At 53.4% G+C, this 27,056-nt stretch overlaps 3 protein-coding genes and 1 long non-coding RNA gene across 12 annotated transcripts in view; 3 read left to right on the plus strand and 1 right to left on the minus strand.

Annotated features, from left to right (window-relative positions):
• TAX1BP3 (Tax1 binding protein 3) lies at nt 1-4,856 on the plus strand. The gene is made up of 4 exons (XM_037810644.1): nt 1-233; nt 2,880-2,999; nt 3,411-3,488; nt 3,815-4,856. Exons 1-4 carry the CDS (start codon nt 195-197, stop codon nt 3,950-3,952), a joined length of 375 nt encoding a protein of 124 aa, XP_037666572.1. The 5' UTR covers nt 1-194; the 3' UTR covers nt 3,953-4,856.
• CTNS (cystinosin, lysosomal cystine transporter) lies at nt 2,849-27,020 on the minus strand. Of its 3 annotated transcripts, XR_005212872.1 has the most exons (14): nt 25,954-27,020; nt 23,254-23,333; nt 19,400-19,478; nt 18,011-18,095; nt 15,148-15,251; nt 14,893-15,024; nt 11,419-11,518; nt 11,210-11,329; nt 9,957-10,127; nt 7,514-7,631; nt 7,097-7,211; nt 3,599-6,799; nt 3,261-3,461; nt 2,849-3,120 (listed from the first exon to the last, which is right to left on the minus strand). XR_005212872.1 is itself a non-coding variant. In XM_037810641.1 (12 exons), the coding sequence occupies exons 2-12, from the start codon at nt 23,312-23,314 to the stop codon at nt 6,682-6,684; spliced, it is 1,203 nt and encodes a 400-aa protein (XP_037666569.1). In that variant the 5' UTR covers nt 23,315-23,333; nt 25,706-25,920; the 3' UTR covers nt 4,159-6,681. The 3 variants fall into 3 exon arrangements, 2 of the variants coding, with proteins under 2 accessions (XP_037666569.1, XP_037666570.1); XM_037810641.1 differs by lacking the exons at nt 2,849-3,120; nt 3,261-3,461; nt 25,954-27,020 and adding an exon at nt 25,706-25,920 and having other exon boundaries at nt 4,159-6,799; XM_037810642.1 differs by lacking the exons at nt 2,849-3,120; nt 3,261-3,461; nt 25,954-27,020 and adding an exon at nt 24,920-25,150 and having other exon boundaries at nt 4,159-6,799.
• LOC119514893 lies at nt 11,209-14,465 on the plus strand. Of its 2 annotated transcripts, XR_005212873.1 has the most exons (4): nt 11,209-11,340; nt 11,968-12,032; nt 12,729-12,838; nt 13,507-14,465. It is a non-coding gene; the product is annotated as an uncharacterized LOC119514893 (long non-coding RNA). The 2 variants fall into 2 exon arrangements; XR_005212874.1 differs by lacking the exon at nt 11,968-12,032.
• The window catches only part of TRPV1 (transient receptor potential cation channel subfamily V member 1), a 62,849-nt gene continuing 61,989 nt past the window's right edge, over nt 26,197-27,056 (plus strand). For 4 of the 6 annotated variants that reach the window (XM_037810627.1, XM_037810625.1, XM_037810628.1 and 1 more), the window contains exon 1: nt 26,197-26,701. In XM_037810627.1, the coding sequence (XP_037666555.1) occupies nt 26,534-26,701 (168 nt within the window). In that variant the 5' untranslated portion in view covers nt 26,197-26,533. The remainder of the gene's footprint in view (nt 26,702-27,056) is intronic. The other 2 variants (XM_037810626.1, XM_037810630.1) reach the window with 1 other exon arrangement.

A 27,056-nucleotide genomic window follows, 5' to 3' on the forward strand; every position in this document is an offset into this window, starting at 1 on the left:
CTGTTTTACGCACGCCCTGAGACTCCCGATAGCCGGACGGCGCTCCGGTCGGTGATTGGCTAGAGAGTAATTACCTATTCATAAGGGGGCGGGCCGAATCGGGCTGTCTTTGTTAACCAGAGAGGGCGCGGCCGCGGTGAATTTCGCTGTGGGCTTCACTGAGCCGTATTTGGCTGACCTGGATTGCGGTCGAGATGTCCTACATCCCGGGCCAGCCGGTCACCGCCGTCGTGGTGAGTGCGCTCGCGGGGATTCCTTCTCGTCTTGACTTGTCCCCAGTTCGCAGATTGGTAAACTGACACCCCAAACAGGCTGACAAAGCGTCGGAGCGCGGGCTCCTGCAAACCGGCGGCCTGGGCGCCGGTTCCCCCTCGCCGGAAGGGGCTGCAGTTTCCCCAGCCGTAAGACAGAGATGGCCCGGGACCCTAGAGCCTCCTGAGACCCTGGACGGAGGCCGCAGCCCGGGGATTGCTGTTGGAGAGGACGAAGGAGGGGCGGACGGAGGAGAAAGGCCCCGGCTGCGGGAGCCTGGGACAGCGCCGCCCTCCCCCGGTCTCAGTGTCTCCAGCTGGGCAGCCGCAGGGGGCGGGCGCCGGCTCCGATGTCCGTGAGTCGTAGCCTCTGGAATGAGGAAGTGCTTCCTGCGCTCCAGCCGCCACAGCCCAGCGGAGGAAGATTTGAGGGGTAGGGGTGGGGGTCGCCGGAGCCCGCGCTCCGACGCTTCGCCTCCCGGTCCAGAGTGAAGGCTCATACAAGTGGCTCTATCCTGCTCCAAAGCCTCCCGGGTCCCCAGTTCCCAGCCCTCTTGGCTTGTCTTGGTGCCAGGTGCTGTTAAGATACGAAAAGGGAAGAGGCTGGGACGTTAGACCCATTAGGGCCACAGCCAGATGGGGCCTGGAGGCCAACCCATGGCAGAGGTAGGGGAACTGAGTCTCAGAGAGGAGTCTGTTGATGTTTGGCCATAAAGCCCTCCCCCATCAGGAAGGACCTAGGTCTCCTGCCAAGCTCGCCAGAGGTTTCAGAAAATGGGAAGAAATGTCTGCAGGTTGGTAATGGGGAAGCTGGAATTCTCAGCCCGGAGGCCAGAGGCATTGGCTGCAGTATCAGGCCAGGCGGGTGGTGGCAGGAAGCCTCAGATAAAGGTGGCACGTGAGAGTGAGCTTAGAGCACTGGCCCAGTCTACCAGGCACCAAGGGTGGACCTGCTGACAGCTGTCCTAACCTTCACACTGGCTTTTCCAGATCTCTAGCTGCCCAGAGAGAAGGGGCCAAGTTTACTCCCTAGCTGGTGAAAAGCGGGTGCAGGTGAGGAACCAAAAAGGGGCAGCAACCCACCTGTCCTCACCCAGAAAGGACCCTGACTCCCAGCACCTGCACCTGCACTCTCTTCTGACCCTGGGGTGGGTGCCAAGGTGTATGCTGGGGAGGGGAAAGAGGCCCCCTACTCTTACTTTGGGGCATGAGGCCCCTGATTCTGCTGGGTCATGATTCCCCCCACCCCCCACCCCCCTAGCTGGTCCAAGGGACTTGACCTCTGCCCCCAATTCTTCTATCACCAAGACTTCATCGTAGAACTCTCTGCACAGTCCCACCCTTTCTGGACCTTGTATTCCTATCTAAACATGGTGGGTGGGGTCTGGCCTCTCTCTCTTGCATCTTGGCTTGGGGATGGGGTGAGGAGGCTTCCTTTCCAGGCCCCCACCCTCTCCGTGTCAACATTTTGAGAATGTTTAAACTATTTTGGCCTGTCTGAACTCTGGCTCCACAAATCCTTCTGCCTTGGGGATGGCGCCTGTCACTCCCACTCAGCACGCTTGTCTTCCTCCTGGTCCCCGTCTCCGTGGTGGCTGTGTTCAGCCAGGCCAGGCCGCAGGGTGTGGTCTTGACTCCTCCCTGCTCCACGAGCAGTCCCAAGTCTGTTGATCTCACTTTCCAAGCAGCTCCTCTCCCCTGTGAGAGGCCTTCTCTCCTGTGCCTACTGACTGAGTGGCCGTTCTGGCACTCAATCTTAACTATGCCCTACCCCGCCCCGCCCCACCCCAGTGAGCTCCAGGACAAGGTCAGGTGGACAAACTACTCATCAACCCATCAAGCCTGGTGCTGATGATCCTCCTTTCCTGAGGCCCTCTCAGGCCCAGATTAAGTTACCTCTTGCTTTTTTTTTCTTCTGTTAAAACAACTTTTGGGATGGGGTGATCTGGTCTGGCTCACAGCATCCAGTGAGTTGGGGATGCCTGCTGAACTCCAGAGCAGGGTAGGAGAGAGCCCTAGGGCACTCGTGTCTACACTGCCTGGGGCTTAGGAAGAATGGCCTCACCAGCATCCTACAGCCTTCCTGCACTGGCCCCAGCCTCCCCTCGCCTCCTAGTTCCACAGCCTGGGCTGGGCACCCTGCTCTCACAGACCACAGCACCTTCAAGCCTTTTTGCTTGTTCCCTTGGCCTGGAAAGCCCTTCCTCCTTCCTGTGCAGGTTTGGTCTTCGATGTCTTTCTGGAGCATCTCCTGTCCTGCTCTTGCAGCACTAGGTCTGCAACCTGAGCTGCCTCAGGAAGGTTGTCTGCACCTTTTCCGGGCCTAAGCCTTTTTACCCTTGTGTGGTCTCTCCTTTAGGAGATGGGCCTCCCACCCACAGCACCCTGGCTTTTGGGCCAGAAGGGGCTTAGAGCACATATTGACCAAGGCTGGGGCTGGGGACTAACAGGGGAATTGGGGAGAGGCTGGGGACAGAAGGCTGTGTGGGTGGGTCCTTGTGGCTGGGTTGAATCCTGATTTCCAGCCTCCCAGGCTGCTGACCAGCTGGATTCCTGCAGAACGGCCCTGGCTCTGCTGCTGAGGACACAGACCAGAATTGTTTCTCACGCTCATTTTTTCTTTGCCAGCAAAGAGTTGAAATTCATAAGCTGCGTCAGGGTGAGAACTTAATCCTGGGCTTCAGCATTGGAGGTGGAATTGACCAGGATCCCTCCCAGAATCCCTTCTCGGAAGATAAGACAGACAAGGTGAGGGGGGACCTCTCTGTGGGGCACAGAGACCTGCCATGGTGAGTCTCTGCTTTCTGGGTCTGGGCGGATGCTGCAGGCCTCCTCTCTCTGTCCTTGTTAAGATGGTCTGAGAAATGATCTGGTGGGAGTTAAGTGGGTGTGTAGGTGGGGGTGGCCCTCCCCAGCCCTCCTGGGGCCTCCCACCTACCTCATATGGCTGCTCAGAGCTCAGGAGCAGCAGGGGTGGAAGCCCCTGGTGGGGCAGGCGAGGTTTCCCACCTGTCTGGGCACAGCCTTTGCTGGTCATGTGCACTGGGGGGAGGCTGGGTGCAGGGACAGATGGCTGGGAGTTGACCATGCTGGGCTCTGCTCCATGGCTGAAGGGGCCAATCCAGTGGCCACACTGCCTGACCCGCTGTCTCTTTCCAGGGCATTTATGTCACACGGGTGTCTGAGGGAGGCCCTGCTGAAATTGCTGGGCTGCAGATTGGAGACAAGATCATGCAGGTAACAGGTGTCCCAAAGGAGGAAAACAAGGTTTGGGCCAGAGGGTCTGAAAATGGGGGTGGGGGTGCTCCTGCCTCCCAGCCCTCCTAGGACATCTGGAAGAGACTCACCAAAGTTCTTTTGGAGTCCATGCTGGTGTTGTCCTCAGAGGAAGTTGGCTCTCCCTCTTCTGCATGCCTTGGCCCCAGTGCTTGGCATCTCCCAGCCCTGTGGATACCAGCTTGGGGGCCTGTTTGGGTGACCCAGACCCCCAAAGCCTATCCTCCTTCCAGATCCCAAAGGGTGGGTGAGGGGCTGAGGCGTGCTGTGTTCTTTCCCTGGGCCAGGTGAATGGCTGGGACATGACCATGGTCACGCACGACCAGGCCAGGAAGCGGCTCACCAAGCGCTCGGAGGAGGTGGTACGTCTGCTGGTGACGCGGCAGTCACTGCAGAAGGCTGTGCAGCAGTCGATGTTGTCCTAGCAGCCTGCCACGGTCCCCAGCGAGTGCCTGCTGCCTGTTTGTACAGTGACACTACTTCTACTCTCTGCCCCTCCTCCTGGTGTTTGCCGAGGGCCGGGCCCCACCTCAGAAGGGCAGGAACTGGTCCCAGAGGCATGTCCTTGAGGCCTGACCCACCCTCTCCTTCCCCTCTCCCACCACTGCCTGTGGCTCTGGGAGCAGCTCCCTCCCTTGGACACTGGGGATTGGAAACAACAGCCTGCAGTGACCCCCGGCCCAGCCCCCAGCCCCCGCTGCCCAGCAGTGCTTGGGCAAGTGCGGAAACACCAATTCCTGAGAGCTGCCACAAAGCTGGAAAATGACAGGTGGGGCTGGGCCTTTCCCTGCATGCACAGGTGGCAGGGCTTGGTCCTGTCCTCTTATCTAAACTCTGCAGCACCTGTGCCCCATGCTTGTCCCTGCATTGCCCAAATGGGAGACTGGCTACACTCACTACCAGAGGTGCTACAAAGGCTTACCTGGACAGAAGGTTTACCTGGACAGAATCTGGGCAGGTTTGTGTCAACCCATCACACCCCCACTTCCCCCCCAAAGGGCAATGGCCTCCCCAGGATCCACCTGCTTACAGGATTTAGATGAGGTTCAAGGCTGACATTTCAGGGCAGCTCTCAGGATTGCTGTTTTTCTCTATGCCTGTGGGTTTAACTTTTGTATTTTTTTAATCACAACTTTGATACAAAGCATTTTTATCTTACTATTTGGAGATGCCAATTCTGCTTTTGAATTTAGCTCACTAACTCGCATCCGGGGGTAACAACTACTCTTGGCAAGTTAACAAGCCTTACTTTTGTTCCCGTGGCTGTGAGGCAGTATAATGCCGCCCCACACTTGACATCTTGTGCCCAATAAACCATGCTGGAGTCCAGAAGGGGTATGTGCTGAAGCATGGGATGGGGCATTGGGGTGGTTTGGGGTGAGAACTTTTGGTTTTAAGGATGGCTGACCTGCCAGGAAAGTTGGGCTGGTGGAGCCCAGGAACACCTGTGAAAACACCCTATAATTGGCAAGGACTGCATCTGTGGGAGGGCCTGAGAATACCTGCAGCAGAACTGGGGGAGGCTCTTGGGTGTCACTGTGGAGTCCCTAAGTGCCCCCAACTTCCCTTGTGTAGCCCTGGGAGGGGCCTCATGGACACCAACAGGGGTCACAGGGAAAAAAACACCTGCTCCTAAGACTTAGGAGTGCTTGGTTTATCACAGCCAGGGCTGTAGCCCCAAATGTTTCCAGGGGCAGATGGGGTACACTGGAGCCCAGATGTCCCGCTGCCTCTCCTAGTGCTGGCAGCATTCCCGGCTCCAGGAAGTCATTGCCAGGTGGGAACACAGACTCACTTGGCAAAGTCAAGTTAGATTTTTCAAGGAAAGGGAAGATTTTGGAATTTCAGGTAAAATATCCCATTTAAAAAAAAATCACTGGGTGGCCCAAATCGGACAGGTCTGTAGGATCAGACTGCAATCTCTGCTTTAGGGAGATAAGATCCTAAGTTCTTTGATGTTTGTTACAACTGGATAGGAAGAGGATTTGAAAAATAAGGTCCCTCTTTCCCTAGAGGGTGGCATGTTCATAGCTTCAGCTGCTTGCCCTTGGCAATGGCAAGTACAGGGTCCTCGGGAGACCTACCTGGCCTGGCCCCGAGAGGCAGGCAGCTTGCACCAGCTGAGGACTCCCCTGACGAAGTGCGGGGTCAGCTCGCGGCCACCATGGGATCAGCGCACTTCACAGCCCTATGTGCTTCCTTACAGTAAGTCAGTAAGGCCGCCTTGCTAAGCCCCGAGGAATTGATTCTGAAGGTCAACACACCCGCCTCCTGATATAGCACATCCTCAGTGTGGAGAAAGGAAGCAAGTCAGGTTTTAATTAGGGATATAGTCCCCTCACATTGACTTTGTGGTAAAAAAAAAAAAGTCTGAAGGGATTGACAGTCTCAAGGTATGTACAAGGCACGTCCTGGACCCTCCCCTCCTGCAATCAGAAGAACAGCAGCTCTGGGTGGGAGGGGAGGAGGTTTGAGAACAGGGTGGGGACTGTGTGAGGTGGTCTCAAGTCCTTTTCTGAGGCCCCTGACAGCCAAAACATTGGTGGGTCTCAAGTAGGGGGCTGGGGAAAGCGAGAGAAGGCCCCTTCTGGGGAGCTTCTGTCACCTTTTGGCAAGTTTAACAGGCCTCTAAGGCACTGCCTGGTAGTGTGTGTGTGTGTATGTGTGTCCTGCATTCCAGACACAAGGCAAGGAGGTAAGGAGCAGGAGGAGGGCTCGGATGGAACCCCAGGGTCCTGACTGGGAAAGTGGAGGTAGGCAGAGAGGGCAGGAGAGAATAAGCCACTCCCTTCTAAAACATCCCTCTGAAAAATCCAAAGGGGGTGGTTAGTCTGATAATCTGTGTGACAAAGATCCAGAGGGCTCTGGGCTTGGGTCCAGTTCAGAAGCCATCTGGTGGGCACCTCGGGGCTGCGAAATCCTGTCTCCTTATCAGGCCCTGAGTGGGGCCACCTGCACCTGCAGTCATGGAAGCTGAGTTATGCAGAACAAGTGTCAGGAACGTGAGTGCTCAGACAACGTGGCCTTCAGAGAAAGGGCCCAAGGCCTGACCCCCAAGTTTCAGCCCTCCACCACCAGCCCCAGCACCTGGCTGCTTGGTCTCTGGGAAGACAGCAGTGGCAGCAAAGCGCCCTTGGCTCCCCCGGCTGCAAGGTCAGCCCTTCAGGCCGCTCCCAGAAACATTGGAGGCATGGGGCAAGGCCTTCGGGTCCAAGTTCAGCACCCAATCCTGCCTGGGATGGCTGTCAGAACCTGTGCGTGTTGCCTGAAGCCTTAAAAAAAAGAGAAAGATGGCGGCATCAAGATGTAGGAGGGCCAGATGCCTTGCTAGTGAGGCCCAGGAAGGGCCAAGGCCTCTAAGGAGGGGCTGCCAGCGGTCTGATTTTTAGTCTTGGAGCCAAGTCAGGTGTCTGTCCCAGAGGGAGGTTCCTCCCCAGCCTGGACAAAGGCAGGCTGGTTTGTGTTTCAGTTGTTTGGTCTTGAGGAAGTGAGTGCAGCCTTCCCCAACCAAGGCCCAGGGCCTGGGCTGTCTACACTGGGTCCCTGGGTGCTAGTTCAGCTGGTCATACCCTGGTTTCTTTCTGTACAAACAGAAGTGTTGGATGAAGAAGATGATATCAAAGAAGATGGAGAAGATGCCGAGTCCGAACTTGGTTGGGTCCCCAAAGATCACTGTCCATTGGTCTGTTAAGAGCCAGAGGGGATGGAACTGGTTTTAGTTGGCCCCTAAAGCAGATGGAGCATGGTGGGGTGGCGGGGGGAGGGGTGGGAGGGGGAGGAAATCACAAATCCTCCAGCTGCAGCTGCAAAGACCCCTTAGATCTGAGTCTCCTTTGGGGGCTGGGTTGGCTTGGACTCCCAGGCTGCAGGGTCTGGGATGGGGGTGGGTGGGTAGGTAGCTCTGGCTGGGGGTCCCGGGAAGGCTAGCCCTGCCCTGCACCCCCAGCCCGCCAGATGGCAGGGAGGCAGCCTGCTGGCTGACTCACCATTGTTGTAGGACAGGAGGAACATCTGGAGGAGGCTGAAGCTGCCCCCAATGAGGTCCAGGAGCACGTTGCCAATGCTCCAGCCCTCGGTGCTTTTGTAGTAAAAGTTCATGTAGGCCTGGGGCAGACAGACAGAAGGTGGTGAGGGGGCTAGGCAGCTGCCTCATGAGCCCTGTGACCTTCACTTCAAACAAAAGTGGCTCTAATTCCTCCCACTCATGTGCTTGGGCCTGGGCTCCAAGGAACACGACGACCTTTGGGTTGTGACAAGCCTCGTTCAAGGGAACAGCTTGGGCTCGGCCTGTGACCTCATCTGTAGGCACAGCAAACAGAGCCCACCCTCACCCCATCCCTGAAACTAACAAACCCAACAGGTGGAGGGGATGTTGCCTTCCTGAGTGTCCTCATTCTTCCTCGTTCTGGAACAAACTTCTATTCTGACTTTCCAGTAACTCTGAGTTTTCTTCTCACCTCCAGTGAAGATTCTCCCCAGACTCTGCCTGGACATAATGTTGTGAAGAACATTGGCTGGGAGTCGGGCTCCCTGCTTTGGAATCCCAGCTCCTCATTGGAGCTGTGTTACCTTCTCCCCAACCTTGGTTTCCTCATGTGTAGAGAGAAGCTGAGACCCCTCAGCTCTGGCTGGGCTCCCACGCTGTCTCAGGTTCCCTGGGTCTTTTGGGTGGGTCTCCTTGGAACCCCCATTCTTCCTATGCCCCACAGCACACAGCACCCAAGACCATGGTATGTGAGGGAACCTCCCTCAAGGGAAGTGGTGCAGCATAGGAAAGAAAGGCTGGGAGTATCAGTGATCCCTGGAAAATTGGAAAATCCAGCCCTAACCCTCCCCTGCCCTGTGTTCTCCACTGACAAGACTGAGCCTCAGGGCTCCTCTGACATCACTGCCTCCTGCCTCACCTGGGAGGGATGCCTTAGGCTCTTTAGTGATCCTTTCCTAGTCAGCCATCAGAATCCTGAGATTCTCTCCCGCCTCTTCCACATTCCTTGCCACCTCTCCAGTCCTGGCCAATTCTAGCCTCCCGGGTTTCCCACTCCAACACTTTCTGCACTCAGGGACTGAGGCCCCACTTCCCTCAAGACCTTCCCCTCCTCAAAAGCCTTCTTTTCTAGCCCCTCGGACCTAGCCTACTTTCCCAGCCTCAGTATCCCCAGCGCTGCTCAGCCAGCCAAGGTCTCCCCCTGACCTCTTCACCTGCCCATGCCTTTGTGCAGGTGGCCCCAGCTTGGAATGCCCCTCTCCCTGGCCATGCAATGAATTCCTGCTCATCATCAAGGGTCTGGCTCTGTTTCCTTGCCCCCCAAGAGGTTGACCCCAACCTCCAGCCAAAATGCCCTCCTTCCTCTGAGCCCACAAAACCCAAAGTTCCCAGGGCTGGGGAAGCTGCAAAGGGGCTTCTTCACTGGAAATGGGGCCAGTGAAATGAGGCCCTGCATGAAGGGGTGGAAGTCTGCAGTTGGCAGCTGTTTCAAACTTGACCTTGTCCTGGCTCTAAGTCCCTGGATCTGAGTAGGACATGCTGGAGCCCCTGGGGGCTAATGGCCCACAAGGAGGCTCCTGGAGGGGCCTCCAAAGAAGACATCTCACCATGGGGTGAAAGGTACAGTGTGGGCTCCCTCTCCCATTTCCCCTGCTGCTACTTGCGAGGGGGTATTAAGGGTGGTGATAGGGAAAGCAGCAGCAACAGAACTGAAGGCCCAAAGGAAAGCCTGAAACGTGGAGAAGGGGAATGACCTGCACAACCCATTAGTGGTGGCTTGGAGCTACGTACCCCAGAAAAATATCTTAATCTAACTCCATTTTTGTGGGTATGAACCCACTGTAAATAGGACTTTTTGATGAGGTTACTGCAGTTAAGGTGTGGCCCAACTGAATCAGGATAAGTCTGAATCCTATTACTGGAGTCCTTCAGAGAGAAGCCTTGGGAGAAGCAAGAGGCTGGAAGTCAAAGGAACCCAGAAGAGAAGGGAAGACGCTGCTATGTGCACTGCCACATGATGGAAAAGCCAAGGAACCCTGAAGACTGCGGGCTGGTCAGAAGATACCCACCCAGGGAGGAGGCAAGCCTTCTAGCCTCTGAAACCATGAGCCAGTATACCTGTTGTTAAGCCAACCCATTGCATGGTATTTTATCATGGAAACCGGGAAACTAAAACTACCACTCCTAGAGCTAAGCGTGAGGTCAGAGAAGTCTCTGCTGACTTCCTTATGGGACTCTGGGTGCCAAGGATGAGCCGGCAGCAGTGATGATTGGCTTTCTGCCCAGTGCTGCTCCTGCTGGGCTCACCAGCTCCCACTGTAGGCTTCCGTCCACATTTCCTCACTCCAGCCAGGAGATGCCCCTTGGGAGCAGGGCCTGGGGTCTGCACCTCATCCCTTTCACGATACCGGACACGCGAAAGGGAAGGAAGGCCTTGGAGGTACCTGTGGAAAATACTTGACCAGTGTGACCGCGAGCTTGATGTAGGAGAAAGAGAAGAGGAACTGCAGCCAAGTGGTCACTCCAACTGCAGCCACAATCATGGTTACGAGAGCAAAGAGCCACAGCAGCACCAGGAACCCGATGGCAGGCCAGGACACGCGCTGGGCGCCTCGCTGAGGATGAGAGTGAGGGGCGAGGGGGAGGGGAGGGGAGGCAGGGTCAGGGCGCACAGAGAGCCTGGGGTGACAGAGCCACTGCAGGGTCTCAGGGGAATGTCAGCAGGGTCTATGCAGGAAGGGGAGAGCATGGAAGGTGGGCTCTGGTTTTGAAGCTGTCTGGGTAGGGGAGGTCTGCTTTGGGGCTGTGGCTGGGGAAAATGCAGGGGTGGAGGGCAGATACCAGAGCCAGTGGGGCTCCAGCTGGGTCACAGAGTGAGTCAATAGCTGGGCTGGGCTGGGCTGAGTGGGGTTATGTCCCCAGCACCAGTCACACCCTTTCTACTCTCCAGGGTTTCCCAACCAGTCCATTTTGGACTTCCCAGTATCCCCCTAGCATGGCAAGAATATCTAGTACTCTCTGATCTCACTTTGCAGAATTGGGTGCCTGCTCAGAGCTCATTCTGAAGGAAGCCTCCCAGCCAAGGTTAAGGAAACCTAGAAACTGCATGGGAAGAAGCTGGGAACATCAGGGTTCCTTGGAAAATGGGAAAATCCAGCTGTAACCCTTCCCTGCTGTGTGTTCTCTGTTAACAAGACCAAGTGTAAACTCCTCATGCATCTCTGGAGTTTGCTCCCCACTGGTACCCTGAACCCCCATCAACCCAGCTGCCCACAGTGCCTCTCAAATGCCCCTGTTCCCCTCACGGGGAGGGCATCACTCTCCCGTCTTCCCCATCTTCACGAGAAAGGAACTCATCCTATGGACAGCACCTTGGCCCTGTTTCCTGTGGTGCCCTGGTCCTGCTCCTTCCTGGCTGTGTTTGGGGCCCCCACTCTGCCTCCATGAGCTGCCTGGGCTTCCCTGTCCCACACAGCTCTCAGCCTGCTGGGTCATCACGGTCTCTCTCTGTGTCCCTCCCCAAGACTGGGGCATGGTGTTCCCCGTGCAGGGCCTGGCATATTACCTGGGTGCCAGTAAGCAGACACCGAAGGCATGAGCATATTCTTTTCTGAGGGCCTCCGTGTAATGTGGCAGGTGTGGGAAGCAGGTGGAATGTGGGTGGTGAGTGGTGGGGGAGGGGGCTGCGAGCTCTCACCTCATACAGGAAGCACTGCACAATGACAACCAGCGTGAGGATGACCGCGTGCAGGCTGAAGAAGACATCGTTGCTGTCCACGGGGATCACCCCATTGGGGTGTTGGAGGAGAAACTGCTCCTGTTTGGAAGGTGGGGAGAAGCAAGGTGCTGAGGGGCAAGCAGGCCACGGGCCAGCGTGGGTGGCTGTGGTGGGCGGGCAGAGCATACCTTGATGGAGGGCACCCAGAGGAGGCCAACGTTGAACACGCTATAGGCCACAAAGCCTGTCAGGTTCAGGGCCACGAAGTCGAAGCTCAGGCCAACGACACTGTGGGGAGGGGCCACAGCAGACAGGAGGAGGTGAGGCCTGGACATCGGCAGGATGGGAGGACTGGGAATGGGAAGAGGGGCTTGGCTTTCCCCAAGGAGAGGACTGTCCTCAGGTCCCTCTGACATCACAAATGATGCCACCCACTTCGGCCCTCTCAGAGCTGGTGCCCTTCTCTTCCTCTCTCCCCTCCCATCTGAGATTTATCCTGCCTCCCCAAGCTCTCACCCCTGGTAGGAGGTCTGGAGGCCTCTTGTAGAAAGGAAGCTTCTTCCTCCCTGGCTCCCCATGCAGCAGCCCCCTCAGAGGCCCATGTGGCTCAGGGGACTGTGGCAGAGCTCGTGCTCTTGCTGCACAGAGATGCAGACCAAATTGTGGGGAGCGGTGGAGGGGGGGATGCCTTTTTTGCCATTGTAGCCAGAAAGGCCACTCTCTGCTCTCATCAACAGGCTGTGGAAGCCCTAACCATGGTGGACCATGGTGGGCACATTCAGACATTCAACAAATACTTATTGTGAGTCCACTATGTTTTAGGTATTGCCAGGCTCTCAGGGCTGACTAGAAAGAAACAGTCTTTGCCCTCCTAATTAGTGGCAGAGAAGTAATAATTAGCAATCCCAAACAAAAGTAACACTGTCACTGTCACAAGCACCAAGGTGGAGTCCTCCAGGACCAGGGGTTGGGGGTCTGACCTCATCAGGGAGCTCAGAAAGCCTCCCAGAAGTGTCTCCTAAGTGTGAGCTCACGATGAGCGGGAGGCATCCAGGAGGACAGGGAAGAGCATTCAGGACAGAGGGAACAGCATGAAGGTGGCTGGAGCAGAGGTGGGCGGAGGTGCTGGGGGGAGATGGGGCTGGAAAGGCAGAGAGGGAGGCCAGGCTAGATTCTGAGGTTTTGTTTTTATGCCAAGAACAATGGGAAGACACTGGAAGGAATGTAATCAGATCTGATTTCTGCAAAGACCACTCTGGTTTCAGGGAGAACTCTGGATGAGGATGGGGCAAGAAGAAGTAGAGACCCATAAGGATGTCAGGGCAGAAGTCTACTTGAGCCGTGATGGAGCTGGCATTTGGATAGTGGTGAAGCTGGAAACAAGTTGATTGGATTTAAGAGGTTTAGGAGGGGAAATTAATTAGCTTTGGGGATGTGTGGGGTATGGGGGTGAGAGGGGGGATGGTGTCAACGACCCCGTTCAATGGATGTTTGGCAGTGCTGTTGGCCAAGGAAGAGAATGCTCTTGGAAGAGGACCAGTCTGCATTTGGAAGATACCCATGGACGGTGTCGAGAAGCATCTGATTCACCAAACATCACACTCCAATGTGAGATCTAAATGTAGAGTAGATGGCACAGGTTCTGAGCCCAAACCCCTTCCCCAAATCTCCTCCGTCACATGACAGACAGCAGCCAAGGATCCCTGACAGGCCCATAGTCAGAATGTGCTGCCCAAGGGTGGGACTGGATACAACGTCTGCTGCAAGTTTGAGCTCCCCTGTCTTACTAGCTGCGGGTAGTGTGGCTTGCTCAGCGGATGGATGTGGTAGGCCAGAGGACCTGGGGGTATGGGGCAGCTGTCTGGGACTTAAGGAGGTGGCACAAGGTGCTTGTCCCTGGGGCACAGGGTACAGGGACCAGACCAGGGGCTTGGAATGGGCTTAGCAGGTGGCCTTCCTACCCTGCTGCAGTAGCCAGGATGGGGTCCCCACTGCTGGACAGGACCCACCAGAGGGACAGGAGCCCTGGGGTAAGACTGAGCACAGGGCCCTTCAGGCTGCTGGGAGCTTGGAAATGAGTTGATGAGCTCAGGCCAGCAAGGAGTCTCTCCCCAGGCGTCCCGGGGCCATATCAGGGAAGGGCACACAGTGGCTTCAGAGTCAGGACCTACGTTTGGAACCTTGCCCTACCACTTGCTCCCTGTGGACCCACAGCTGGTCAGTCAAACCACTCTGCTTCCTGTCTGTTAAATGGGACAATATTTCCTCCCTCCCAGGGCCTGTGAATGAGGTCACATGGAAGAGAAATGACGGGGGATGGAAGCCTCGTCAGTCCATGGAGGGAGCACAAAGCTCAGACCCGGGGGCAGGCTGAGCCCAAGTTCCAGGAGCTCCAGGAGGCGGCTAGCCACCTTGCCCACTTGCCAGCTCTCTGTGGGACAGTTTTTAGACAGCACCAAAGCCCTTCAACTTCACCGCCGGTCTTCCTAGTGCCATTATCTCGGCCTTGGATCCAAACGCAGACTCCCTGTTGGCATTTGAGAATGATGATCACTTCCCAGTAGACCACATCATTAAAAAGCAGAAAACCGCACTGGTCTTTAGAAAAGCTGGTGCTTTTGGCAGAAGCCAATCTGTCTCCAGCAGCAGTAAGGGCGTGGCTGGAACTTGTGGCTGCCTGACCCAGGTGAGCTCCCTAGGGAATTCCCCAGCTTCCCCCTTTCCCTTCCTGACGTTTCAGGCAGCACAGAAATGGCTGTTGGTAAAGTGTCTGCATGACCTGGCTTATGTGTGTGCTGGGAACAGACACCAGGCTGGGGGCCTCTGGTCACTGGGAGAGGTCGACTAAAAAGGGGTGGGTACCTGCACACCTAGTGGGAGGGTAGACTGGGCATCGCTCTGAGGGTCACCAGTGCCCTCAGGGCTGACTGTGGACAACAGTCCCCCCAAAATGACTGAACTCCACAAGGCAGATGACAAGACAGGGGTGTATGTGTCATCCAAGACCTGGCCCAACGCAGAGCCTCCCACACAGCGAGGAGGAGACCCCGGGGCACAGGTGAGGCACTCCATGCCACCTGATGGGTCCATCTGACTTTCCCTTTGGTGTGTGGCACTCTGCCCCCCTGGGTTGTGTGCAAGGCCACAGGAAGAACCCTCCCTTTGGGGAGATGCATTTGATGGAGAAGAAATGCCTAAGAATTGGTACCTGGCACAGTGGGGTTACTGACCATCCCAGCCAACAGGCAGTCTCGGCTCACACTCCTGCCTGAGGTTCGGGGGACACTCCACAACCCCAGGTCTGCTTGGTCTTTAAAAGGAAGGGCTGGAACTGCTTAATCTCTAAGGCTAAAGGATATAAATCTGGCAACATAGCATGATTTGACACCTCATTCTGGACTAGAAGGGCTGAGAGCAGAGCAGGGTCAGGGCAAACCTTCCTCCAGCTAGCCCAGGCTCCATTTGGTTACTTTCACAGGGGGAGGGACCAAAGGCCCAGCACTGGCCGTCCTACCTCAGGCTCTTGGGGGCAACTTTCATGTCAGGGTGGGAAGAGAGGAGAGCAGAGGAGGAAAGCGGGAACAGCAGCTCTCGGCAGTCACACTGGAATGCCTCAGTCTTCCCAGCCCCAAACGAATCGGCAGTAAAGCTCAGCTCATTACCTTTTCCGCCTCCAGTTCTTGATCACTTGAGGATAGAAGGAGACGGACCAAGCCACAAAGTAGATCCAGCCGATCACCTGGTTTATGATGCCCACGATGTTGCTGTGGATCACCAAGAAGCGTATTCTTGGGCTAGAAAGGAATTTGGGGACAGGGATTAGCTGAAGCTGGGCTTCTGACAGAAGTGTCCCCCACCCCCCCCCCACTACCTCCCTTCTCATCACAGAAGGCCTCCCTGGACTGAGGCCAGCCTACCCGGGCTGCTGGGAATGGTTTCCATGCAGATATATGGTAACTTGTCCAACATTTTGAGACGTCACTTGAAAAGAGGAATCTGTCACTCCAGGAGGCACCACAACCTGTTAGGAGGACTCAATTCAATCGGCTGTCACACATGGAAGGCCCCACTGAGTGCCCAGCTCCAGGCTCTGCACTGGAGACAGATCAGACACGCGCCCTGTCTTCAAGAAGCTGGCTAAGCAAGGAGAGAAACACTGGTCCAACCCACCAACTCAAATGTGCCCACCCCATCTGTGTGGTAGGCTTTCTGGGCAGAACACTGGCCCTCCCCACCTTATCTCTGATGGAAGGTGGGACAGCTCTCTCCCTGTGGCTAGCCATGTGATCTCACCCAACTTATTCCATCTCTGTGATCTCGGTTTGCTTATCTGTAAAATGGGGATAATGAATGATGTATGACCATAACACTTACAGTATAGTGCCCAGTACATAGCAAGCTTTCAGGTGCTTACTACCACTACTATACTACAATTACTATATTGCCTCTATTTCCATCATTATTAGGCTATCTGCCCCATGGTCAGCCTGGCTGCCAAGCGGCCAAACAAGAGCTGCACACATGAAACACTGGGCAGGGAGAATATTCTCACCCACTTCTGCCCAATATTTATCAAAAGCTCTAATCCAAGAAAAGAGTACTTGGAGGCCCGTCTGCAACATATACCTCCCAATCATTCCTCCTGAAATTCTCCAATTCCCTCTGAGTGGCAGCAATCTGGAGAATACCACTACTGAACCAAACTGTGCCTCCTGAACCTGTCTGTTCCCTGGAAAATACTCTGGATCCCATCCTCCACCCATACAAAGGGAAATCCAGATCATGCAGCTCGTCCTCAAAGGTACTGAGGATGCTGTTCATCAGGTTCCAGTGGCTTCCTTATGAGGACCCTTGAAACACTTGTTTTTTTGGTCCTAACATCAGAAATCAGGGGCTTTGCCAGGAAAGCTGAAATGGTGTAAGTGGCTGCTGCAAAGCCTAGAGTCCAATTTATGGTCCACGTTTTGCAAGCTACCTCTGTGTGATGTGTATTGCTCCTGGCTCTGTTTTATTTTCCTGTCACCTAGTATTTTCTTATTTGTAACAGATTTTCCTTGCAATGTTTCTTGCATATTTCTAAGTGGCCACTAAATCCCTTCTGGAACTAGGCAGGGAGAAAGTGACTTATACAAGACAGAATGAAATCTCAACTCTCACTACCTCTTCTGAATGCTTTCTAGGTCTAATCCAAGACAGCTTATGCTCACTGTTGTATTTTAATCCCCACAATCCTGTCAAGTAGACATTATAAACCCAATTTCTACGAACGAGGAAACTGCGATGTGTCTGGGTGAAGTGCCTCACCCAAGGCTCACATGTCAGGCTCCCAGGCTTCCTGACACCCAAATTCTAACCCTGGTTTCCAAAGGCACAGGGGGAGGACAGGAGCAGTTAGAGCTGGTTGGGAAGGGGCCAGTGAAGCCTGAGTCTGGAAAGGTGAGCTGGTGCCCACACAGGACATCCTACAAATGGACCTTATTCTTACTATTAAAAAAAAAAAAGTTTTTAAATTGAACTATAGCCTGTATACAGAGAAGTACACACGTCACAGCTTGATGAAATGCTCACAAACTGACTATGATCAGTACCCAGACTGAGAAAAGGAACATTTCCTGCACCCCAGTGGCCCCGTTTTGCTCCTTTCCAGGCATACTTGATCCCCGAGGGTAACTGTTATTCTAAGCTCGTAAGTGAGCTGTCTATGTTTGCACTTTATATACATGGCATCATATAGTTCAGGCTCTTTTGCACCATGCTTCTTTTGCTTAGTATTATCCTTGACTTTCACCAAATTTTAAAAGATGAGACTTTCACTTATATGTCTGGCCCTAACAGGTTAGCATCCATTCCTCTAAATGTGACCTAAATGTGATCTGTGGATCAAGTCAGACCTCAGAGAGCTGAGTGCCAGAACCCGCTGTTACAGCCAACTGCTTTTCTCACCTGTGCCCTGGCCTCATGCCCTGGGGCAGGAGTGTGGGAAGTTAGGAGAAATGGCCCCACTGAGGATGTATGGTGTTTGCCAGGGGATGAAACTTGTCTCCGACACATGGTCCCTTCAGGGGATACTCTGAGACTCCTCTCTCAGCAATGCTTTATTTTTGAGACCACAGATTCCCAAACTGTCATGACCGATCATACTTCAATACTGTTTGCTTGCTAGAGAGCTCCAAGTTGATCTGCAGCCCATCTCCACATCTCTCTAACCACACAGGCCTTCAGAACATGCCTCACGAGGATCAGTCTCATCCCTGGATTCATCTGTTCCTTTTGCTCCTTATTTACCCTCTGGGTTGTTGCCTCCCCATTCATGGTAACTGGCTCAAGTCTTTGGTGAGGTGGAGGCAGAGTACACAGAAATAGATAAATGCATAAAGGTCATCGCTGTGATACCAGCCTCCAGCCCTGGGTTTTGGAAATGATACCCCACCAGTGGTGTCTCAGAGTATGCATCTCAAACTTTAATGCAGACCCAAATCACCTGGGGCTCTTGCTGATCTGCAGATTTTGAATCAGAAGGTCTGGGATGGGGCCCAAGATTCTGCATTTCTAAAAGGTTTTCAAGAAGCCAATGCTGCTGGCCTCTTACCACTGTCTTCCCAATTCCATCCACATGGGGAACACATAAAATGTCCATCCCCAAAGAGGCCACAGATTTCTAGAATGATGGAATATGGGCAGCCTCATGGTATAAAGATAAGGTGGCTTATTTTCACAAGCTCTTGATCAAAATGTGTTTTGTTACCCAGCATTTCTCTATCAATCAGATTCATTACTTACTTCATCAGGGAGTTCAAGGATAGTAATGTTTTTTGAACGAAATGTGATTTCAAAAGTGATCACCAAGGTTGCATTTAACGGATGCCTATGGAAGACAAAGAGTTGGATTATTTCTAAGAAGTTGGTCACTGTGAGATCTCAACCAACCCTCAGGATTTCACCCCAGGCTTTCATTTCTCAAGCAATTAGGGTTAAGAAATGTTATGTGCTTGACCCTGAAGGGTGGAAGGGTAGAGTCCCTGCTCTTTAGGTGCTTTCTATCTTTATCAGGTATAGATGTCACATAGGGAAAAGGTGAGGACATAGGAAGTGAGGAAATTGGCTATGAATGCCAAATGAGGCGTCCAGGAATGGGAAGGACTGTGGTATCCTTCATTGGGGGGAAGGCTTCCCAGAGCTTCGGTCTGAGCTGAGATTTGCAGGAAGGTCAGATTTGACCAATAAGGTTGAGGGCCTTCCAGGCAGGGCATGAGAAGGGATCAGAGTGTCTGGATAAGGCAGACATGCAGGCTGTGAGTAGCCCATGAGAGACCTCAAATCTGGGCTTACAGGCCTGGAGTTAACTTGGGAGGCAGAGGAGAGCCACTCAAGGATTCTAGAGAGGGAAGAGTGGTGGTGGTAAAAGGATGGCTTGTAAAATTTACAAGGTGCTGATGTGCAAAGATGGCAGGAGCTGGGGATGGCAGGGCAGGCCTGTTTAGGGGGGCCTTGGTACCAAAGCTTTGCTTTCAGATTACACCTCCTGTGGTCCCAGGAGAAGTGAGGAAAGAGGATTGGGGTCCAGAGAAAAGGACAGAGTTCTAAATCTTCACCCTAGGGAATCCTCCTGCTGGGAGGCAAGAGCAGGGCAAAGCAGCTAAGGCTACAGAAGGCAGAGGCAGGCTCTCAGCACAGGCTGGACTACGTTGGGACCCTCATGCCTGAGCCAGCAGAGATCAGCAAGAAAGTCTCTCTGGACAAAGGGTAAACACGAGAGCTGTGTGAATGGGATCCACCTGGAATGGTCACTTCTGCTTTGGGCTCTATAAGCAAACTCAGAAATGTTGGTCAGCAGCTCAACTTGCCCCTGATCTTCAGGGCTCTCCCTAAATATGTAGAGCCTTGGAAAGGATCACTTTAAAGTCTGGCATCAATTGCAGGTCACTCTTGGTTCTTCTGGCCTGGGGAAAAGCCCCCCTTCCTCCTCCTCCCATCAGAAGGAAGCAAGGATTCAGCGGAGGGTGGGGAGATCCTAATTTGGGGCCTCCATCTGCAGCCTGGAGCTACTGCCTCTCTTTCTATGGCTTGTGTTACAGTTAAGAGGCACTTCAAATGTGAACAGAAAGACGCAGGGGGTCAGCCCTCAGCAGGCCACGGGGTGACTGAGGAGAGCTGGGTCTGGGAACTCACCGAAGGGTGATGCTGACATTGGCTGAGCTGCCATTTTCCAGCTTCACAACGGGAGGAACAGTGAGGTTGATGGTTGACTCTGGCAGGACCCAAATCAATGACGAGTGATTAGGTTGGAGAACTCAGGATCACGGGGAGAAACTGGGATGAGGGCCCCTGACCTCTGAATTCATGAGCTCTGATTCTTGACGACCCCTAGCTTCTAGGTGGAAACAGGGAGGTGCTGAGAGGTTAAGTGATGGGACTGGAAACCCAAGGCCTCATTATGCTGTTTCCTCTCCTGCCACCAGAGATGGAGATAGGGGAGGACACAGGCCAAAGCAGAAAATGCTTCCTTCTCCTCCTCAAAAGGATCTGAGGGTCTGTGGCTGAGTTACCCAGAAACAGTTTGAGACCAAAGGGGCTCAACACCTGTTGCAAGGAATTCAAGCCATGATCTGACTGAAAAATGCTGACTTTAACTTGTTACTAAAGAACCCCCTTTAGGCTCCCTTACTAACCCAACTCAACCCATTCACTGATCTCCTTCCTGAGGCTATGTATCAGGGCACTGGGGGAAGAATGGTGAACAGTACACATTCTTCCACTATCAGGAATTTCTTCTTGGCATTAAGATGTTTACAGAAATAGGTCCCTTGGGGAGTTGTGGAAAGTACTATGAAGCAACTTGGCCATAGAACATGTCCAATTTAGCCTCTCTAACCTCTTCCTGAGTTTGTTCAGGCAGACCTCATCCCTGACCCTACCCCAGGCTCTCAGGTATGCTCCAAGCACATGCCACATTGGCCCAGCTCACCTACCCTGTTTCACAGCCTTAGGGAGTGTACGTGGCCCAGAGGGCATGCTTATGAATCTTGTGCTCAGCTCTGATAAAGATGGTTCTTGTAGGAGTAAAGGCTGCAGGCAGGGCCCAAGTGTCCCTCTACCAAGACCCCTCAAAAGCAGGACATGAGGAATTGAGAAGTGAAGATTAGATGCTTGGGTTGGGAAGGAACTTAAGTTACCTAATTCATTTTTTACTCTCTGATTCCCTTCCTCAATACCCCTACCAGTAGTTTCTCTTCTTCTTCCTGGACACCAGGGACGGTAACCTCACCTCCTCCAAGGGAATCACCCCCCGGGAACCTGCCCCATGAATCTGGCTCTGCTACTTGGGGCCTCTTAGACTATGTCTGAGATGCCTTCTCCAAGTGAGCCTTGTGTGTGTGTATGCAGACTGAGGCTCTGTCCCCCAAGGCTGCAAGGCTCCAGGCTCCCATAGTCCCAGGTCTCCAGTTCCCCCTAGGGCTGCCTGGCTGGGTCCCTCAGAGGGAGATGTCCCCACTCGGCCCTTGCAGAGGCCAGGCTGCTCAGAGTGGAACAGGATAGGCTCTCCCCTTATGTGTAGGCTCACGGCCCAGAGGCAGCTTTGGCAACTGTGCCCTTTCTTATTCCATACTCACAGCTCTGATATTAATCTGAGGTTTTGTCCTGGGCTTGCCTAGCTGGGCAAATGTAGAACTTAATGTTCCTGCCCGTTAAATTTTACCTAGTAAGCTGAGGCCTACATCTGAAACAGAAGTTCCTGAATCTGCGTCTCTGACAAGATTTAGTGCCCAGAAAAGGGATATATGATGCTGTCTACTGAAAGTGATGCTGGCAGCCACACCTGAGCGTCCTACAGCTCTGCTAGGACAGTGGTTAGCATTAGTGGGAGAGCCACATGACCTTAACTCTTCCAGAATCTTTGCTGTTTTTACAGAGGAGGCAGTGAGCTCTTAAAGAACCAGATCAGGAAACTCTGAACTCCCATTTATTACCACCCACAGAAGATAGCTCACTGAGTAGCTGAGAGACTGGGCTCTGAAGTCACAAAGTTGCATCTGGCTCCAATACTTCCTAGCTGTGTGACCATGGGTAAGGTACTTAACCTCTCTGAGCCTCATTTTCCTCATCTGAAAAACAGGGAGACCTATCTTGAGGGTTACTGTGAAGATGAAATGTGGTAATGCTTGTAACACACTTTCCACATTGTCTGGTATGCATTAAGGGCTAAGTAATTGTTAGTTACTATTATTATCACCATGCATAACTGCATGACATTTTTAGCCCAAGTGGGAGGTACTTAGGAAGCTGGCATCAAATGACTCTGCACCCCACTCCATGCTAGCCACTCTGCTCTACTCTCAACTTCCCTCTTCTAGAGATGGGTATTATTATTCCTATTTTAGATATGAAACTGAGAATCCCAAGAGGGAAAGTGTCTTGCCCACACATCTGGGAAATGGTGGAGGCAGGACTCAAACCCATGCCTGTGTGGTCCAATGCCCAGGTTCTAGCCACTAGGCCACAATGCCTCAAGATTTCAGGCAAAGCAGTCAGAGACAAAAACTCTGAAGGCCAACCATCTCATTTAAGGTCCTTAGTGATCTCTCCTCAAAGCAAAGAGAAGAAAGGCATGGCAGAATGGGGTGGGGTTAGAAATCCAACCCCAGTTACTTGATTCTTTTAAAAGGACATTCAGGAAAGGAGGTAAAGTGATAAAATGAAACAGAGATCCTATGTGCTGGTCCTGGCTTTGTTCTTTCTAGCTTTGTGGCTTTGGGCAATTCTTCAACCCTCTCTGACCCTCAGTTTTCCTTCTGTATAACCAGCATAGTGGCTGGATTTGTGGTTCTCTCCCAAAGGAGTACATTAAAATTACTAATGGAGCTATAAAGCGAGCATGCATATGTGCACAAACATCTGAACACACACATATATATTCTTGGGCCTTAGTCCCAGAGAATATGATCCAGCAGGTCTGGAGTGGGTCTGGCATCTGTTGGGTTCCCCCTCCCCTCTACAGGCACCAGGTACCCACCCCCCCCTGCCAGGTGAGTTGAGGCACAGGCTCAATTGAGAAACACTGGGGTTTAAAGGACCTTTCCTTTCTTGGAAATTGCTTATTCACAAGGTGTGACTGCAAAGTAACCTGACTAATTGTTTAACAAATCCGGTAGAATCAATCAGATGACTTTTGTTTCCTCAGAGATTCAAGAGGCCAGATAACAATAACTGTATAGCCCTCATGCAGGGCTCTTGGGAAACTCCCACAGGATTTTTGCTGTTTGTACAAGGTTCATTTAAAAATCTTCGGTCAGGGATTTTAAGATATATTTGCTTTTTTGGCAACAGCCAAGTCCATGATCAAAATAATGGGCCTGACGTCCTTGCAGATCTGGATACGGCTCTTTTTAGAAGGAATCCCAGCAATGTTCTGGGCAGTGGGAGAACTGCTAAAATGATGGGGACCTCCAAGGGGCCTGCTTTCAAGTTTCAGGCCTCACGAGGCTGGACAAACCCTGATGTGTTTTTCAACAACCAGCCTGCGTTCTGGGTAGTTCTAGTTCTGCTTCGGCTGCTGCACCCTGAGTTTTCTCATCTTACAAGTGGATGCCCAGGCAGACTCCCCAGGGTGTCTATGGCTGGCAGGCCACCTCACCTGCCTCTGCTCCCAGGACCTGCAACCCCCTTTGTGAGGTCCACAGGGCAGGGGCATTAGCCTTTCTTTACAGAGACTATCCCAGACTTTGGCCTCCTTAGTTTGACCTTGAGAGCCATCCGCATAGTCTGATTTTAAGAACCAAGTGTTGACTTTAGTGAAACAGAAAAGGCAACAGGCACCCTGGAGAAGAAGGCCAATTATTTGTGGAACCATCTGGCTCCTTGTAAAGCTCCTGGACTATGGACCTGGGTCTGGCTGGCCAAGGGGCAGGCAGGCATATGCAGCCATCTGGACGGCACTAAACCCTTGGCTGCAAAGAGATCAGGCTACTCACTCTGTAGTCACCATTTCCCTCTTTACAAAGTTGATGGCCCATTTCTAAACTTACCACATTTTTCCATGAGCTTCAGGGAAAAAAGTATAAAAACAATCAGCCAATTCCTTAGCATGTTCTTCAATTTCAAAGAACTAGGAAGAAACATAAACAGCAAGAGAAGTTCAAGTTAAAGTTGAATGAGCTCAGTATCAGGTAGACAACATGCCAACCAGAAATGTGGCAAAGGACAGCTCATAAGGGACTTTCACTTCACACCTGTGACCTCACAGACTTTGCAGCTTAACCTCAGAAAAGGGGACCCCAGGGAGGACTTATCTTTCTTTGGTAAATGGGGAAATGGGCTCAGAGCAGCTAAGTGGGTTGTGTAAGGTCCCACTCTGAGGAAGTAGACAAAGACCCAAATTTTTCCTTCTTTAACTGCTTTTTGCAATATAGGCAACAGGTAGAAGGCATGCAGTTTTCTTGGCTAGGAGGTTTTGCTTTTTGTTCTTCAAAAAGTTATTAAAATTGTGGTCAAATATTTGACTTTGTGAGCCTATAAACCTAATAATTAATTCCATTTTGTGTCCTGAGGATGAGAGTCCAAGGGCTAATGGCACCAACTGACTCTAAGACATTTTCAATCGACAAGTATCACCTCTCCAGACCTGGAAGGGATCACTCCCGATGGGGACACAGCGATGGACAAGCTCAGATCAGCCCTGGAGGAGCTCGTCGATTTAGGGAGGGAGGCAGGCTGCTGCGCACCCATCACCCCAACACACGGCAAGTGAACCACGGGTCAAGATGGGGCAGTAAGGATGTCCTTGGTCTCCACATGCTACCTCTCGTGTTCCTGCAAACTATGAAAAGATCTGAGAGGGGTCTGCGTGGAAACGTCTCTGCTCCTTTGCTGTATTCATTTTTCCCAAAAGGCCTCCAAGAGCCTTCCGACCCCCTTTTTCTCCTCAAAGAAGTCTCCCTGACTGCTCCAGCCTGTCCCCATCTCCTCTGGGGTCCTCCCTCCTTGGTGCAGCACTCCCTGATTCATTAGATCTTGTTCCAGGAGCTTTCCCATCTGCTTTGCACCAATTTCCCCACTCTCTGGCCTCCTCTGGGGCCCTGCCCGTAGTGCTATAGCCCTGTGCTCTCTGATCTCCAGTCTGTATTTTGACCTGTGGGGTAACTGCTCTCCTGTGTGAATAGAATGACCACAGGCCACCCCCATCTCCCATGCAACTCTCTGCTCCTTACATCTGCTGCATGCCCTCAAATTCAGGACTCAGTTTGTTCCCCACGACAGAGTCTGGGTTTTCCTCTGGGTAGATGCAGAATCAGGCCTACCTGCCTCCTCTCTTATTTTATAGGGGCAGAAAGTGAACTGAGAAACTCAAACATGGTCAGCAAAAAGTCTCCCAGTCCTGAAGGCTGAGACACTTTGGAAGAAAGATGTCAGAGCAGATAGAGATACACTGAGGATGAGTCTATTGAAAAGGTTAAAAAAAGATCAGATTAATAATTAAAACACTACAACTAGTGATTTGTGGAAGCTACAAGATAGAAATGGACAATTTTATGCCAGTGGGGGCTCTGTCAAGCATGCCCTTCTTCCCATGGAAATCCTAACCATCTTCCAGGCCTCACAAAGATGCTGCAGGAAGTCCCCCCCCCCCCCGCCCCCAATCAATTACTCCCTTCTTGGAGCAACTGGGGTTAGGGGTCTCTTACAGCAACTTGCCTCTGCCAGGGATCTTAGTGCTGTCTCCAGAGAGCCTGGAACTCCATGGGTCTCTCCTCTAGGAGAGGGAATATAGGTAGTTGCAAGGAATGTGTGCCCAGGAGATAACAGAATACACAGGTCTGAACCTGGGCTCCCCTCCCTCGGGGTGCTACTTAACCTCTTCAAGCTTCCATTTCCTATTGTGAAAACAGAGACGATGATACCTACCTCTTACCTACCTCTTAAGACTTAAATGAGAAAATGTTATCAACGGAGCTAAAATTGGTTGAGGAGGGGCAGAGAAAGGGACTTTAGGTATTACAATGGTTTGTGATCCTTCAAAGGGCCACAGTTCAAAAACAGATAAAGAGTTGCATTAACATTTCATGGTGTTGGGGGGTGATTAGGGGAAAAAAATGTCTAAAAGGATCTGGGAGGGGGGTGATAACGAAAAAAAAGGTTGAGAAACAATGATAAAGTGATTACCATTGTTGCCTAGAGCAACTAGCAAGCTCTCATTTATGGGTCATGATCATCCTCAATATTATTGAAAAAGCAGGACCCCGTTATCCTCCCTTCCTCTAAGCTGAAAGAGGGAGGGCAGGGCGGAGGTCTCCTCCTGCTCTATGCCCCGGAGCCCAGCATGTCAACAGGGGCTCCGGGACACAGTCCTCTCAGTGTCCCCTTTCTTCAAAACAATCTGCAAACTCTCCGACCCAGAATCCGGGCAGTAACTGAGCAGGAGGCGGGGAAAAGGCTCAAAAACGCCCCCCCGCACCACCCCGGCAGCCCGGTGTCCCCTACCTCCGCTCGCCACCACCCCAGCCCTTCAACCGGAGGAGTGGGGTGGGTGGGTGAGCGGGCGTCCAGTGTCGCGATGCCGGCACTGGAGCCGTCTCCCCGCATCGGTGGCAGGGGATGGAACCCAGGCGCGGCTGCTGGAGGCTGGGTACGCGGCAGGCTCCCTATCGACTTGCTGTGCCAGTCTCTGGGCCTCAGGGGTTCCGCCCGGGAAATGCGCCGGAGTCTGTCCGGGACGCGCCGACTCTCACCTGAGAGCCTTTCCGGCTCAGGGGACCGACCTCACAAGGAGCGGGAATCTCAGGCGAGGTGCAACTCCAGGACGTGCACGGTTCCCCCGGCCGGCTTGACTTTGTGTGAGGGCGGGGCAGAGGTCACCTGACACGCGGAGTAGCGAGCGCGCGTGATGCATTCTGGGAGCTGTAGTGTTTGCGAATCTCAGTCCGACAAAGCAGGGCGGAGTTGGGGCGGAGCAGGCACCTTGGCAGAGATGGAAGCTCGGGTATGAGAGAGGATGGAGCCACTTCTAGGAACACAGGCGCTCCCAGAACCTCCAGCGGCTCTCAGCGAACCCCACGCTACTAGGGCGAGACGGGGCGGGGCCGTCTTGATCCCGCCTTCCATGTCCTGTCCGCCTATAGCCGGGACTCGCCCCGAGTGATGCTCCTGTGGTCCTCCTTCCTCGGCCAATGGGAAGACGAGGAGACGCCATGTTGAGTGTGTCTGAGGGACTGGCAGGAGAGGTCCGCAGGTGTCGCCTCTCTCCGGGGTTAAGTGTTTGGGTGGGGGCTCTCGGTGCAGCAGACACGAGCTGCGTCCCGCACCACGGCCATGGGTGCGCGGTCGGTCATTCTCGGCATCGACCTGGGCACCACGTCTGTGAAGGCGGCCCTGGTGGAGGCCGCGCCGGGCGAGCCATCCGGGTTCGTGGTACTGGCGAGCTGTAGCCGGGCTGCGCGGGCTGAGGCAGCGGCCCAGAGCGCGGCGGCCGGGCCCCAGGTGAGGCAGCGCCCTGGAGCCGCGCCGCCTCCGGGAGCCTCTAGGCAGCCCTCTGTCTCTTCAGGGGAGGCCTCCCTGGTTGCTTCAGCCTCCTTTACACCTTCCGTCCTCAAAGAATCCTCCCTAACTGGCCGCTCCAGTTTGTCTACTTCCACCTTCCCCCAGCTCCTTCCAGGCCTCCTTGCCTGCTGCAGCTCTCTCAAATATGTTAGCTCTTGTTCCAGAAGTTTCCCCATCTGCTTTGCACCGATTTCACCACTTTCGTCTCCTCTGGGGACTTGCCCAGGCGCCCTAACTCTGTGCTCTCTGATGTCCACTTTCTGAGCTCTGCCCTGCTCCCTCTCTCCTGTGCAGC

Source organism: Choloepus didactylus, chromosome 18 (assembly GCF_015220235.1).
Source record: "Choloepus didactylus isolate mChoDid1 chromosome 18, mChoDid1.pri, whole genome shotgun sequence".
In the NCBI taxonomy this organism is placed as follows: domain Eukaryota; kingdom Metazoa; phylum Chordata; class Mammalia; order Pilosa; family Megalonychidae; genus Choloepus; species Choloepus didactylus.